General features: G+C 36.7%; 1 protein-coding gene across 6 annotated transcripts in view; it reads right to left on the reverse strand.

Annotated features, from left to right (window-relative positions):
- The window catches only part of atp8b4 (ATPase phospholipid transporting 8B4), a 35,620-nt gene that overhangs the window by 5,349 nt on the left and 14,870 nt on the right, over window positions 1–15,401 (reverse strand). For 5 of the 6 annotated variants that reach the window (XM_015605127.3, XM_007246523.4, XM_015605126.3 and 2 more), the window contains 20 exons: window positions 15,078–15,139; window positions 14,867–14,939; window positions 14,074–14,144; window positions 12,493–12,575; window positions 11,397–11,555; window positions 11,033–11,121; window positions 10,575–10,771; window positions 9,539–9,747; window positions 9,363–9,406; window positions 9,100–9,265; window positions 8,789–8,977; window positions 7,389–7,504; window positions 6,607–6,771; window positions 6,321–6,432; window positions 5,041–5,146; window positions 4,413–4,560; window positions 3,377–3,560; window positions 2,934–3,157; window positions 2,736–2,819; window positions 564–809 (listed from right to left, as the gene is read on the reverse strand). In XM_015605127.3, the coding sequence (XP_015460613.3) occupies window positions 564–809; window positions 2,736–2,819; window positions 2,934–3,157; window positions 3,377–3,560; window positions 4,413–4,560; window positions 5,041–5,146; window positions 6,321–6,432; window positions 6,607–6,771; window positions 7,389–7,504; window positions 8,789–8,977; window positions 9,100–9,265; window positions 9,363–9,406; window positions 9,539–9,747; window positions 10,575–10,771; window positions 11,033–11,121; window positions 11,397–11,555; window positions 12,493–12,575; window positions 14,074–14,144; window positions 14,867–14,939; window positions 15,078–15,139 (2,727 nt within the window). The remainder of the gene's footprint in view (window positions 1–563; window positions 810–2,735; window positions 2,820–2,933; window positions 3,158–3,376; window positions 3,561–4,412; window positions 4,561–5,040; window positions 5,147–6,320; window positions 6,433–6,606; window positions 6,772–7,388; window positions 7,505–8,788; window positions 8,978–9,099; window positions 9,266–9,362; window positions 9,407–9,538; window positions 9,748–10,574; window positions 10,772–11,032; window positions 11,122–11,396; window positions 11,556–12,492; window positions 12,576–14,073; window positions 14,145–14,866; window positions 14,940–15,077; window positions 15,140–15,401) is intronic. The other variant, XM_049474614.1, reaches the window with a different exon arrangement.

Consider the following 15,401-nt stretch of genomic DNA (forward strand, 5'->3'; position numbering starts at 1 on the left):
CACAGAGTCATATTCTAAGAGATGGAAATATGCCGTCATTAAATAGTCCACAAATGTTTTAGATTTTTCTATATTTATTCAGATATATTTATATAAGTGGTGTCAATCGATTAAAAAAAAAATCCAATTAATCACAACAAAATTCTGTGATTAACTGCGATTAAATAAAAGAATGAATGTAAGAAATGTAGAATTTAATGTATATTAATGGTGTCAATTAAAATAGTAGAATATACTTGAATGTTTGAGGGGACATAAAATCAACGTAGGGTGCTGGAATAAAGAAAGCATGATAAATTGGATTGTAAAATTGGATGTGAGGATTTCTGAATTTGAACTTTAAAAAGGGGCAGATAACAGCGAAAGTAGGGGTCAAACTTGGTGCCTTAATTAGTTTGCGTAAAAAAAAATAGTAAGTCGTTACTGATTCCAAATTAACAGCATGCGTAAACGCTTTAACCTTGACAGCCCTATTTTACATATATGGTGTATTTATGATGCTGATCACCAGGAGAGTTCTATTATTATGATGAAAAAAAGGGGTGATTAAAAGAAACAGTTACCTGGACGCTGACCACAATGACCAGTGAGGTTGCTATGGTAACAGCGAAAGACTGATGATCGGTTATGTGTGAGCCGTCGTCTCTGACAGCACTGAGGAAAGCCCCGTACGGGATGAAGAAGAGAACAAAGGAGGTGCAGACCCCCTGAAGTGTGCAGGTGAAGAACTTGCGCTTGTTAAACAGCAGATTGAGCTGCCCGGGTCGGTAGAGGTTGGGGTAGCGCAGACTGTACTGCTCATTCACGTCCTGTCAGAAACAGAAAACACACTGTGTTATAGCAGGGGTGATTGTAGATAACCCTCCTACTGTAAACATCTGTTATTTATAGCCCAATAATTTATGTGATGTGGAGAATACAAACATGATTACAAAATTAAGGCATAACTGTTTTTAGATACAAAGTCATAAACAAAAAATAAATTTAAAAAAATCTGAATGGGAGCAAAAAGATGCAAAAATAAAATATAATAATAATTTGTGGGAAAATAAAATAACTATTTAGTCATCTTAATTTTAACAGACACACATGATCTTTAATGCACTGACGTGCAAATGTCAGGTAAGAGCAGTGTGTACTGTAAATGTATATGTTTTGAGATGTCAACACATCGGTATGAATTTTTGGAGCAACATTTAATTTCTGGAGTGTCTAACATTAACATTCCTCTTATATGTTTACTGGGAATATGTCATAAAAGGCTGTGCTGTCCACTGTGGGCAGTAATGATGGTGAGCTTCTGTGTCTGGCTAGAATTTACATCTACATTCACCGCAGGAGGCCCACCACACATATGCCACAAGTTAATGCAGCATTTTTTAGCTTCCACAAAACATGGCAGAAGTCATGGGACATACTTTTGACATGCCAATGTATGTAATCTCTCATTCTATTCTTTATTTGCCTGGAGTTGTTCCACCCAAAAAAGTGTCCTCTTTCTGAACCTATGGCATTTCAAGTTTCCTGATTATTCATATTTTACGCAGTTTTCCTTGCCTACGGTTTGCTTAAACCTTGGCTACAGCATCAGAGTTCTCTGTTTTGACTGTCTTACAATGGCTGATTGTTCAGGCCTTGAGATGTTTTGTTTTGTATAATGTTTATGATTCTTAGGAAACTGATCTACTCAAGGCTGTTGTCTGGATGTTTTCAGAGTTTTTGGAGGGGGGGTGGCTCTGTTGGAGAGATGTGATGAACAAATAAAAGTGTTTGGGCCACAGGTTTATAAACTACAGAACAAAAAGTTTCTTGCTAGTAAGTTCTGCCAAATATGTCCCAGATACACCTGTTCTGAAATATTGGTTGTAAAATAGGATGCAGGCTAAGAATGATCTTGAATTATCATTCAAAGATTTTTTTGATACCGGTACTTAAAAATAGACTGTATGAAGACTGATTGTTCCCAGCGAAGGACACGGTGACATGAGATGGAGACAGAGTGGAGGCTTTTGTGGTCATTTGAGCTTTGTGGTAAGGTTTTCATTTTAACATAAAAAAGTCATATTAATAGAAGACAGTGTCCACCCCCCTGATTGCCTCTCTCTATGTTTGTATATGCATTGATCCAATAGAATAAATTGTAAATTGTTTCCATCTTCTTCTTCCTCGTTATTTTCATTCTCCTTTTTACGTGTATGTAGTTCTAAAATTGTATTGAAAGTTAGGATTCATTGCATTTTTCTTAAAATAGCTGCTTTAAAATCATTGTAATGCTCCACTAAATTTTAATAGCAAGAATAATATTCCTGTCATTGATATTTCAGACTCAGTATCCTGCTAACTGGTGTACATAATGGCAGGCTGGATAACACTTGCAAGAACTGCATAGAGCTGCATTTGTCATTAGTGTAAAATATGGTAATATTACAGTACCATGGTAATTCACATGCTTAGTTCATTTTCAGTGACAGTTCTGTAACTCTCAGCTTGTCCAGAAAAGTGTGTTCTTTGGGGAAAGCTCAAAGAATGAATTACACTCCTAAACTGTACGGGGGAGCACTTGAGCAAGAAATGCTCATATTTAATAGCACGGCCATAAGTGTTGGAATTTCGTATAGTTCATATAGTTACCACTCTTTATTCTTGTGTTGCTGTAATAAATTATCCACCAATCCACCAATTAAAAATGTCTACCTGCTATTGTTTGCATTCAGAGACTAATGAAAGTTTCTCACCTGGTCAAACAGGCCCATGGCAAGAACCGGTAGAGAGGTGTAGACAATGTTGAACAGGGTGATGAACCACTGGTCATATACGGTCTTTAATAAGACAAGTACAGAGTATAAGTAAAGAGGTGGTTTTATAGGTAAAAGCATTTTAACATCAGGAGCTTATTATAATACAGACTGTTACCTAAACCATTAAGAGCTTACCTGAGCAGAGAAGCCACACAGAAAGCCGTACCAGAAGTGTACCAGCGTGAAGGCAAAGTTCTTGTAGAAAAAGTAGCAGAGGAAGTTGCACATGCGGTGGTATGACCAGCGGCCATGAACCAGAAGGAGGCGCTGTAGGTAGCGGAACTGGGCAAAGGAGTAGTCTGAGGCGAGTACAGCCTGCATGCCCTCCTGCCCGCTGATGCCCACGCCAATGTGTGCAGCTGCCGGATAAAGAAGATCATCACACCACATCATATAAGATCACCTAGATAAAACTGCAGCATTTATAATTCAATTTCTGGCACATTTAAATACACTGATTCCTCTGAATTCCTATTTATTAATATGAGATTGCATGCTTTAGTCAGAACTGTTATTATTTTAAGCAGTTAGTGCCTAGTACTATTAGATATTTCAAACTGAGCCGAATGCAGGCTTACTCTTGATCATACTGACGTCATTGGCTCCGTCCCCGATGGCCAAAGTCACAGCTCTCTTATGTCTCTTAACAAGCTCCACCACCTGGGCTTTCTGGAGAGGGGTGACCCTACAGCAAATCACAGTCTTACACAAGCAGGCCACGTCCAGCAGGATCTGCTCCAGGTCTGCCTCCAGGGCATGGGCCTGCGGGTGGGATCAAGTCAGTTGAGTGTTAGGCCGTGCAAATGGCTTCACCGTTTAATTGTATTGCCCTAATCATGACCAGTTTAGATATAATCCAGGCTTTTTTCCAACTTCCTGGATACTTGGATACTGTGCTGATGGTTTACAGCATAAATGTGCCAAGCATCTGAAACAAAGCCCAGAGGAGGCATCTCCCCTGCTTATTAGTTTCGGTTCATTTAGAGCTAAGTCGACACTGCCTAACCATTATCCCAAGCAGAAAGAGGTGAACCATGATATTTACACGTACATATACACAGATTTCATTGTTGTATGCTGTTTCTTCAGGTTTAAAGATGGGCTTTCCCGTAAGATTATGCATACACACTCGCTTGTTACACACACATGTACATAGACATCCCAAGTTGCAAAAATTAATCACATGAACTCACCTCAACATACCTTTTGCAAACATTTAGTCCCTCATGGGAAATACTAAAATCACTATTACAAACTGTTTTGTGGGCAAGACTTTCATTGTTTTTTACCATGTCATTGTTTTTTGCTCGTCCACACAAAAACCTGATTGGCTCACAGACTCTTTGTAGAGAACAGGGCAATCAGAACCCTCTCTGTTTTTCATGTGCTTAATGAATATGCACAAGAGGGAAGAACCTTTCCCTCCCTCTCTTTCACACACTTGATTGGGAAAAAAGATCTGTATTGCCTGAGCGTTTGTGTTCACACTTGGGCCACTCGTTCTTTATCGTGTGATTTTATCTGACTTGCTGTAACAAGATTTTCATAAGCAGATATTCCAAAAATCCAAAAATATCCCAAGAGTACAACAAAAAACAACACACAGCTCCGTACCAAACTGTGTCCATTGATGATCAGCGCATATTCTGCAATGATGGTTTCCTCAAACACAGAGTCACTGGCATACATATCTGTCTTCCCCACATCCTGGCCACTGCTGAATCTGTCTCTGCTGGGACCCATGATCCTCTCTTTGGCATTTCTGAACATGAAACAACAGCAAAGGTCAAAAGAAATAAATAAAACTAAATACATTCAGCAAAACACTGCAGGACTGAAGGACAAGGAATTATTGATTGATAGTGGATATGAACGCCCTACATATACAGTCATTTGTTTTATATACAGACTTTAAACAAGCATTTTCTGTTTATTAATGTTTAATTCAATTCACATGCCCCTTAATGTATTTCCTTTAATCTCTTGGTGACCTAATAAATATATTTTACACTTAAGAGTTTAATACATAGTTTCATATAAAGTTATCGTACTGTAATACTGTCGAAGATAGGTGTAGGTGTTGACCTGCACCTAAGAAACAATGTCCTGATATTTGATACAGTGTTAAGGAATTACATTTGAATGCAGTAATATGAAGAGCTTTCAATCATTAGACCATATGAACTGCATGTGAAGGCCGGTTATTGACATTCTAACTGATTAACTGAGTGTAAGTTGTTACTTGAGCTCGCGCTGAACCTCCAGCAGGGTGTGACCTGAGATTATGAACACCTCGTTCATGTCGTCTCTCAGCATGTTACAGGAGTAGCCGATGTTCATCGCTGTTTCTGCAACAGAACAGAGGACAAAGAATAAAATTAAAAAATACATGTAACCTTATACAAGAACAACTGCACCAAAAACTTTGTATATAGAGTGACATCAATTTATTTAACCCCCCTTGTTATGTTCATTTGTCAGTAACAGCAATGGTGTTCCAGGGTCAATTTGACCTGGTGCATGTTTAATTATCCCAAAGGTGTCTGGAACCAAAAAATCCTAACAAGCAGTGTGATCATTCCATTACCAGGTAATAACACTAACAGGTAATGGTTTAATTAGAATAATTTACTATTTTTTTTCATAAATATATATGTATATATATATATATATATATATATATATATATATATATATATATATATATATATATATATATATATATATATATATATATATATATATATGTTTCACTGCTTTATTACTTTTAAAAGACCAACATATAAAACACAATAGTTTTAAATAACATTAAAACATAACATTGCAATTTTGTTTTAGTTTTAGTTTTTGCAGGGGGTGGTTGCAAATATGTGAGATAAACCATTTTCATATTATATGTTGATTACACTAATTAAGGCAAGCAGAAAGCGTTTCATACTAAAAAACATACTGTTAACTATTTTTCCTAGATGTTCAAACTTTAAATATGAACATAACAGGAGGGTTAAGCCAATACATAATAGTTTATACTCTCAGTATATTAGTGCCTCCCCATATTAAAACATGATAACATGCATTGAGAATATGCAGCATGTTTGTTATAATAAATGAAACAGCTGCATTGTTTTATAGCAATATTACGTAGAAATCTACCATAAATACAGAAATTAATAGTGTCCTGTCAATGCGACCATTCTGTCTGTATTTGTGGACTTCCTCTGAAAGCTTTCAGATACAGCTGTAACAACTGTAAAGACAAGATGAAGGAAAATCTATTTTTTTTACTGATTACAGTTGTTTTCTGTCACCATGATTTGGGATTTGAACCAGCGATCTTCTGATCATAGTGGCAGCTGCTTAGTCCGCTGGACCACTTATAAACTGATTTTGTAGTGATCATTACAAAATAAGCTACAACCCAACATGTGTCCTTTATTCGTGTTTTGGTGATGATAATCAATAAAACTTTAATATAATGTCAGCTAGTTTTATCATCCAACCTGTGTAGCAATTACTGCTCACCTAGTTTGTCTCCAGTGAGGACCCAGATTTTAATATTGGCCAGAGTCAAACAGCTAATTGTTTCTGGCACTCCTTCCTGTAATTTATCCTCTATGGCTGTGGCACCAAGAAGCTTCAGAGACAAAAAGAGACAAGAAACATATTCCACTTTTCCAATACACACATCCTGCCAACACATTCATAGAGTGTATTTATAGTCTACTATACATCCAACTACACTAAAGTTATTTCTGTTCAACACACACACACAGGAACATACACAAACTGCCCACATATCTGCTCTCACCATTAGACCTTCCTCTATCTCCTCATAAAGAGCCCCCAAACTCTCCTCTCGGTTATTTAATGATGTGCTGGCAAACAGCAGCTTCTTCATCCACTCATCAAACATGTCCTCATCCAGATCTTTATAGGCCAGGGCCAACGTTCTCAGACCCTCGCCAGCAAACTCCTACAAAAAAGACATGTTCACATATGATAAAAACTGAATATCACCTTTTCAAAGACAAATAAATGTACCTCCTCACTCAACCAAAAGATAATAGTAAACTATATTACCATCTGTTAAACCCAGAAGTTCTGCTTTACAAAATGTCTATGGATACTTTAATCAAAAAATATCTCTATGTTCACATAATCTAAAGGCAACCTGGCATTTTCAGATGGTGAACAAAATTGAGTGATATTGCAACATTTATGATGGCAATGATTTGTGCATCCTATTTCCTGTTTTTATGGTCTCGGTAGAGCATAGTTCAGACCTTCCTCTGCTAGCTCAGCATCAAACATATGGATTCTCCAATAAAGTGAATGGAGCCTGACTGCCCTGTGAGAAACTACAGACTGGAATAAATAAAAGATAGCATCTGAGAGAGTAAGTGGTTAGAGACACCACTGAAGTGTGAGATCTATTTTCACCTTGAGCTGCGAATGTGAAGATAAAAAGTGTGAATAAACCACACAAAAAAGTACACATACAAACTACAATCCTTAACAGCATTCACTAAATAACACCTTAGTTAGATAGTTAGACTAGTGTGTGTACAGGCACGAGGATGATGAACTCACGTTAAGGTGCTCTGAGGTAGTGTACATTAGCTCTTCATTGGATTGATCCAGTAGGTCAAAGATTATTGTGTCTGCTCCTTTAGAGTAGAGCTTCAGCTGGCCCTCTGGATTTCTGACTGGACAGGAGAAAAAGTCACACATAATATGTTTTTTGTGAGTTTAAAGGAAATTTGAAGGTTAATTTCTAGTACTTTTGGACCTCCTCTATTGGCCATGTCTCATGAACAGTCCAGTTTATAGGTTTTAATCCATAATTTCAACAAAAGAAATTGTCTTGTTGTAGAGAATTTCAAGCTAGAAAGAATCCATATATAAATATGCCATGCTGCATTTTAAAACACTTAAATAAAATACTGTTTATTTAGATGCAATCTGATGCACTGTACAACCTTAAATCAGAAGTTAAGATGGCATAAAAAAATGCAAATAGAAAATGCAGTATTTCTTACATTTACTATGACTTTTATTTGGTTGCAGACAGTATGAACCCAAAATATTTAAGGTTTTGTTTGCACAACTTCATTTAATTTGTAAAAATATATATCAATTCTTGTGTTTTAGGCCTGCAATTAAAAAAGATGGGAAATGGCAATAAGGGCAAGTAATGGGGTAAATAAACTAAATACTGATGTGGTTTTCAAACAACAGATCTGTTTCAATCAACAGATCATTGTAAACACAATTTGGCACATCCATTAAAACTGTTTTAGGCACAAGGCTGAAAAGGACATTTCTCATTTCTCCAAAAGTCAGGTTCTGTCATGGTATGAAGGGGAGTCATTCTGTGATGCAGCATTAATGCAGAAAAAGACACTTAGACCTTAAACCGGGACGTTTGGATTAACAATGTTTGCAAAATCAGAAATCAGAAGTGTTAGTAAATTTTCTTTTTTTGAATTATGAAATAAGCATAATTTCTAATGACAGAGAATATTATCATTCATTGCCTATATATTAGCATTCAGGGCACCATATTTACCAAGGGCACCATATTTAATCAGTGACCCGTTTTACCTCAACCTGTCCCAAAAAAATAAAACATAAACAAAAACTTGGGATTTCAAGAAAATATTTCACTCTCAGAAAAACCTTTCCCTTAAGAAAGTGAATACAGTGTATCAGTAAAAAACAGTAAAATGTACATGATTGCACATCAAGAGTACCTTTGATGGTATGCTGAATAGCTGAGTATGTTTGCTTGGAGGAAATCATGTAACTGTTCCCTTTTACGCATTTAATTAATAAAATCTCACTCACTGTGTACCTCAGGAGCCCCATTTCACTACACCAGCAAATGGGCTTCTTGACAGCTGTGATGCTCGTATTCCCACCCCTGTATCTAATATTTTGGCAAAACATTACCTCGACCTTTTTAATACAAACAGTTAAACAGGGCTTACCGATAACGCTCATTCTCTTGCGGACGTTGTTAAAGTCAAGAATGGCCAGGAGCTGGTAAGTGACAAACTGGCCCATTTCATATAGAGTGATGGTCTCTGGGGTCCTGGCTCGAAATACAAATCCAAAATTGCGAGCGGCGGTGACCAGGGCTCCTTCATCTGGAGACTGAGCCTGATACACCAGTTCTCCTGGGAAAGATTTCAGGGGATTCATGTTCAGGAGATCAGACAGGCTGGCCCTGCCCCACCACTAAATACAAAACAGCTTTCAGAAACAACTGATTGAATCACAGGAGACAATTAATATTTACCTTCACTTCGTTCCTCTGGCATCACTGTGTGACACAAAGCGAGGAGTCTGAAAAATTCCTGCACCAATGGCTCTTCCAACTTAATGGCCTCCACCAGGCTGCTGTCATGGAAATTAAACTTCCTGTCCATCAGCGGGTTGAAGGAGAAGTCTACACATGGTGTTTTCTGGGCAGTGAGAGTAACAGAGACGTGTGACTCAGTAACCCGTCATCATTTCCCCATCTAAAAACATGTCAGGCATTATGGTCCATCTGAATACTACCTCTGTAATATCCACTTTGTGTCCAAAGTCGTCGTAAACATCGCCTACACACACACAAATGAATACAATTTAGGACAATAAGAATAAAAAAAAGCAACAATGCGTTTTTTAAAAAGTCTCTTACATTGTATGTGTGTGTTTGTGTGTGTGATTTAAGAAAAACAGCATATTCTTACCATAGGTCTTTCCATTGATGGAGCATTTACTGAAGACCATAATGTTCTGGGTGAGCGTTCCTGTTTTGTCTGAGAAGATGAACTCGACTTGGCCCAGCTCCTCATTTAGAGTGGTGGTTCGAGCCTCGGCCGGAGTGTCTTTCCGACTGTAGTACATCTTCCGGTCCCAGTTTATAAAATAACTATGGCCTAGACGAAGGACCTCAACACTGTGCAGAAGAACAGGTCAGGGAAAAGTTTAAATACATATGCATATTAATCAGCAATAAAAACAACAACTTTTGAAGTAATACCTTAACAAAAAAGAAACCCTTTGCAATTTCTGACAAACAGCAGATATAAGCGATGAGCCAAGACATACTTGGTGTCTAAACTTGCTCATTTAGTTGTGCACTGGTGCTATTAGGCTTACATTTCTAACAAACACTTGTAAAGTCAATTGTCACAATGCGGTTTAGGGCACAGTGTAATGAACTATGAACTACAGAAATATAAGATTTGGAAGACTATTTGCTTCTAACGTGTATTAGCAATGTTAGCCTTGTAGCTCCTTAAAAAAATTAAAAAGCATATTTTGGATGCCAAACAAGGGGTGAGAAATACATTTTCTAAATGAGATATTCCATATTTCTTTAAGAGTTCTCATCTCTGGAAAATTAACCAACAATAGGTCTAACGGACTGGTCTAATTAGTTGATAGCCAGCGAGCTAGTGTTAGCATAGTTAGGCATGCTGGATTCAGTAGCATTTGTGAATAATATTTTTAATCTGGGCTGGAGTCAAAATATCATTGACTCATTTCAGCAACAAACACAACAGTTCAGTGCAAAAGTCTGATTTGCTTCTGGTCTTTTAGGCTGTGTTGTAAAGTCAGTGAAATGGAGGATGAGTCTAACTTTGGTTGCAAACTTGACCACAGGGTTTGCCTTCATTTCTATAGAATGGAACGAAATGAAACCATAGTGCCAACACTTTCTACAGTCTACTGGTGGTGATCTAAAGCATACGCAAGTTAAAAACTACATGCAAATCTCACCTGACGTAAAGAGAGATAGGAACCACAGTGTTAAGGATGATGATGTAAGACCAGAAAGTGAGGAATCCAGAGAAGACAGGACTGCTTAGGAGTTTGTCCCAGAGCAGGTATGCCCAGAAGTCTCTGCCCACTCTTTGCTCCCAGATCGTGTTTCCAATAGACAGGGTGATCCCCATGCAGATGAGAAATCCGAAAATCTGAGAACCAAGAAATCTTCATTTACACTTTCTTTACTTCACTTTCATTTTCTAATTAGAAAACAATCTCAGCTTGCTTCCTTCATTAGATGACAGTGATAGCTCTTACTGTAAGTGCTTGTTTATTGTTTCTTTTCAGTGTGTAGCTTTTACCTTTCGCCCCCAGATATAACATGACTTCATGTCTGACAGAATGAGTAATTCAAATACCACGCAGCCGCAAACAACACCCAGCAGGGAAAGTGTAAGGGATGTACTCACCCACAGCACTAAAGTGTTCATCAGCCTGTCAATGCTCGTCCTTTTGAATTTCGTCCTCCCACAGTTCTGCATCAGCTTGGTTTGGAGCCCTTATAATAACAAAGGCTGGGTTGAGACATACTAACAGGAGAATGTCATTTAAAACATGAACAATGTGTGCATGGCTAAGTCTATTTGGGGACAGATAAAGACACAGACATTGGCAGCTATTTGTAGGCATTAAATATTAAACATAAGTGATGCCAAAGTGTAGCAGGGCGGCAAAAAAATATCGCTCTGCTCAGTAGAACTGAAGCCAAGAAATCTGCTTCAATAAAGCCATTCTGCTTACGATTACTTAAAAGATGACAAAAAGGAAATGTACCAGCAAAGATGACCATGCCAAAACACCACTCTGTGTTTCTGAGTATACAGCCTCTCAGCAGCATTTTCTCATTGTCCAGAGAATACTTGTTGTCCTTCCAATACAGTGTTCCAATGAATTTGTCCAGTTTATTATTGGGAGGCTCACATATAACTTCTCCTAAAGATGGAACACATGTGACAGAAAGCAAAACGGTTAGAGCTTATTCAGTTTCTGTTTGTATAATTGGATTCGTTCAGATGATGTTTAAATGTATGCCTTTTAATACACTTCAGCTATAGCTTAAGTAGAACAATTTGATTACGCGCTTACTGATTACTTCCAAAAGGCAATATGGGTGATATATGTTTATTTGTTGGAAAGCCTTAATTAACCAACCCACTCACTAGGACTCCCCAATCATTTGCAATTCTCCTTACATGTAATATATGTGAAGTCAGACACTGTCTCTTTTCAAAGTCTCATATATTAGCCAACAGACACCTTTGCTGGCCTGCATCACAATGGGAGCGATTAGTGAAGAGAGTGCCAACTCACCCAAAGAGAGAGCATGGCCAAATTTGTTCTCTCAGGCTCTGGTTGCTGATGGCTTAGCAGCATAATCCAATATTTCAATTCATAATTATTGGGCCAATAAATCCATTTTTAAAAAGTTGTATAAAGAACAATCTACAATTTATTGGTATATATATTTACTCTCTTTTTACATTCTATATCAAGGACATGGTAAACCAATACAAATGTGCAAAATACAAAAGATGTCATCAATATTCAGGAAAATATTACACAAAAAAGCAGAGTGTACTGAAAATATTACTTGAATATATTGAGTATATTGAATACAAACTTTAATATAAGCTAACAATAGACTATACACAGTAGGCAGTATTCACCTTGTCTCCAAACTCAGGAAGACATTTAAAATTCGAATTGTTGAAGGTCTTTCTGACCAACCCAAGACAAAAACTGCCAGCATCAGAGACAAGCCCAACAATTAATCTAATCAATGTGGTGAATGTACTGCACGTTCTATGTAAACTAGATTTGAGTACTCATTTGTGATGACAAAGCAATAGTAGTGTGGAAATAGCTTTACCATTGAACTCCGCAAGCTTGGAAACATCTGCTCCAAGGTCTGAGGTTACAGTCAAAGCTTGGCGCACCTTCAAGTTTGTTTCTCTGTTAGGAACCAAAGCCAGAGAAAACATTTATTTCAAAAGAGCTGTACATCTAATTCTGCTACAGTGTTAAATATGTATTATCTCAAATCTCAAACATGCAGTGAGTTCCATAAGTAATAGGATAATGTATTTTTCCTCTATATATCACCTCAGTGAATATGAAATGAGTGAAGTGTAGACTTTCAGCTTTAATTCAAAGGGTCTCAGAAAAGATGAAACTAATCGTTTAGGGATTACAGCCATTCTTTGCATAGTTCCTACTGTTTCACAGGCTCAAAGGTAATTGGATAATAATATATTAAATATTCTTGAATGCAAATCATTTTGCAGGCAATGTCCCTATATGCAGGGCATTCGTTTTAGATGGGTAGGTAGGGTAATGAGACTATTATCAGAGTTTCTCAGTGATTTTAGTCTTGTCTGAATGCTCCATGTCAGTCATTTTAACAAATTATAATACATTCATGTGATTGACATGTGGATAAACATTTCATCAAATCTTGTGGGAAAAAAAGTATTTCTTACGTTTTTTTTCTGGTATAGAGGCACACCTGGGGGATTTGGTTTTATTGTGCTTTACACAGATACCTCAGGTCTTTCGCTAAGCTTTCCAGAGGCGCACTGCATTTCTGCAGTTTCAGGCAAGTCATTGTGCAATGCATCCTACATCCTGTCTATGTGTTATAAATATGTAGCTACTTTTTTTCAAAACAAAAACGTGGGTGTGTATATAAGTCTAGTAAAAATACATTATATCACCTTATTATGTAAAACAAAGCCCTTTCAAATAACGCTAATAAGTGCCTGTGGTCTGAAACCCATATCTGTTTACAAACCCACAACATACCTGTGCATCAAGTTTGATAGATGATGTGGTATATTCTTTAAATCATGAGTGAATTTCTTTCCTTTGTCATACTTTTTAGATGTTTTCTGTCAGACTAATCTGGCTGTTTTAAGTGTAATCTTAAAGGAAACATTCCGATTTTACATTCTTTATAGAATATTTGGCTGTATATTTTGGAAAAATATATGCCTACATCTTTAAAGAGTGTTCTTAAATTGAGCAGTAGTTGTAAATATTGTGAGATTGTCTACTTTAGTTGTCCTCAATGGTTTTGATGCTGTTGAGCTTAGTAATGTGTTCCTTCATTAAAATAAACTTTTTAATCACATTTAATTGCTTCATTTAAAGCTATTGATGTGGTGTGCAGAAGCAACATTACAACAACGATTATGGTACAAATACATATGGATCTATGGATTGTATCTATATCTATATCATATAAACACTGATTTGCTTAATGCAATAAAATTTCACTGAGAAATAACTGAAGAAGACAGCTTGTGTTAGGCTTTGCACTCCTTTCTAAACTTATTAATAACTTAATGACTCACCATTATTAAAAACTGTAAATAACACTATAATAAGTCTTAGCATCTGTGAATGTTAGGAGGTTAATGATCACAAACATGCCCTACAAACATGCCCTTACCCATCTAGCTCTGCAGTCTCGATATAGCACAGACCATACGGCTCACTGCTTGAGAGCAGAAGCACGTCTGCCTGCCCAGCCCACAGAGAAACAGAGGAGAGAGTGAACAAATCAATCAAACACTCCAGTAACAACACTGCTACGAATGTCTCTCCTGTCCATGTCAATACAAGAGTCCTTGGTGGCACATAGGCCTAAATGTTACAGTAATACTGAGCTCAAGCAGTATTTGATACCACTTATATTTCAGGCAGCAGGGGATGTAGTCTGAAATGTTATATAACAAATCTCAGCTGTACGCTAATAATAATAAAAAATGTTTTTAGCAAACCATGAACGATAATATCTAAATAACACACAGCTAAACAAATTGCTAAAGAAAAAACAGAGGACACTTGATTAACATCCCTTAAACTAGATTTTTTTACTGGATAAGTGCCTCCAAAATAAATCTGAAAATACTGATATGTTAGCTTTTGCATGGTAGGTTTCCTCAAAAAGATAGCAATTTAAGTGGAATGTTATGCTAAAAGCTAAATGGGAAGAACAAATGACATCAGACCCATAATAACCTAATTAGAAAGCAATTACATATTAATGTTCTCTAACATTTTAAAAGTCATGCTAGCCCTAGTCATGCTAGCCCAGGTTCGATACAGATGTTTCTATAAAAAGGAATTATCAGCTGATACCAATATAATTCTAATTTTACTGTGCATCCCTAGTAAAAATGCTGATAATTTAAGTAAAATTGTGTTTTTTGTAGCATTTTTATAGATAAAAAAAAACTTACAGCAACAAACTGGTTGTTCTCAAGTTTTATTATGTCACCAACTCTAACATTCATCCATTTCTCATTTTGTATCCTGCAGAAAAACAAACACAATACATTTTCTGTATTCACTCCATCATGCGTTTAGTTTATTAAGGATCTTATAAAGCCTTGGCGCACTTATGGAAATATCAAACTGCGGTAAATGTATGTTTTAAAAAGGATGACTTACTTTCCCTTGATGAGTACCTGAGACTGACGAGTGTTAACTTGTTGATCACTTTTATGGCGGAACTTATAACACAAAGAACACCCAAGAGAAAAGCATTAATGAACAGAACAGATATACAGTGAAAACAGACAGCTTGTTATAAATGTTAAAATGTTTAGTATAGCATGTATAAATGCACTATAATCACATTCTTTTTTATTCCTTTTTGTAGCATTCTTATTTATTCCATATGAGATTGAAACATTTAAACTAATTCATTATCGTTTATTATGATCTTCTGAAACTCTCACTCCTTTAATTTTCTGCTACATTAAGTGGGTAGCC

The sequence above is a fragment of the Astyanax mexicanus genome, chromosome 2 (genome assembly GCF_023375975.1).
Source record: "Astyanax mexicanus isolate ESR-SI-001 chromosome 2, AstMex3_surface, whole genome shotgun sequence".
Lineage (NCBI taxonomy): Eukaryota > Metazoa > Chordata > Actinopteri > Characiformes > Acestrorhamphidae > Astyanax > Astyanax mexicanus.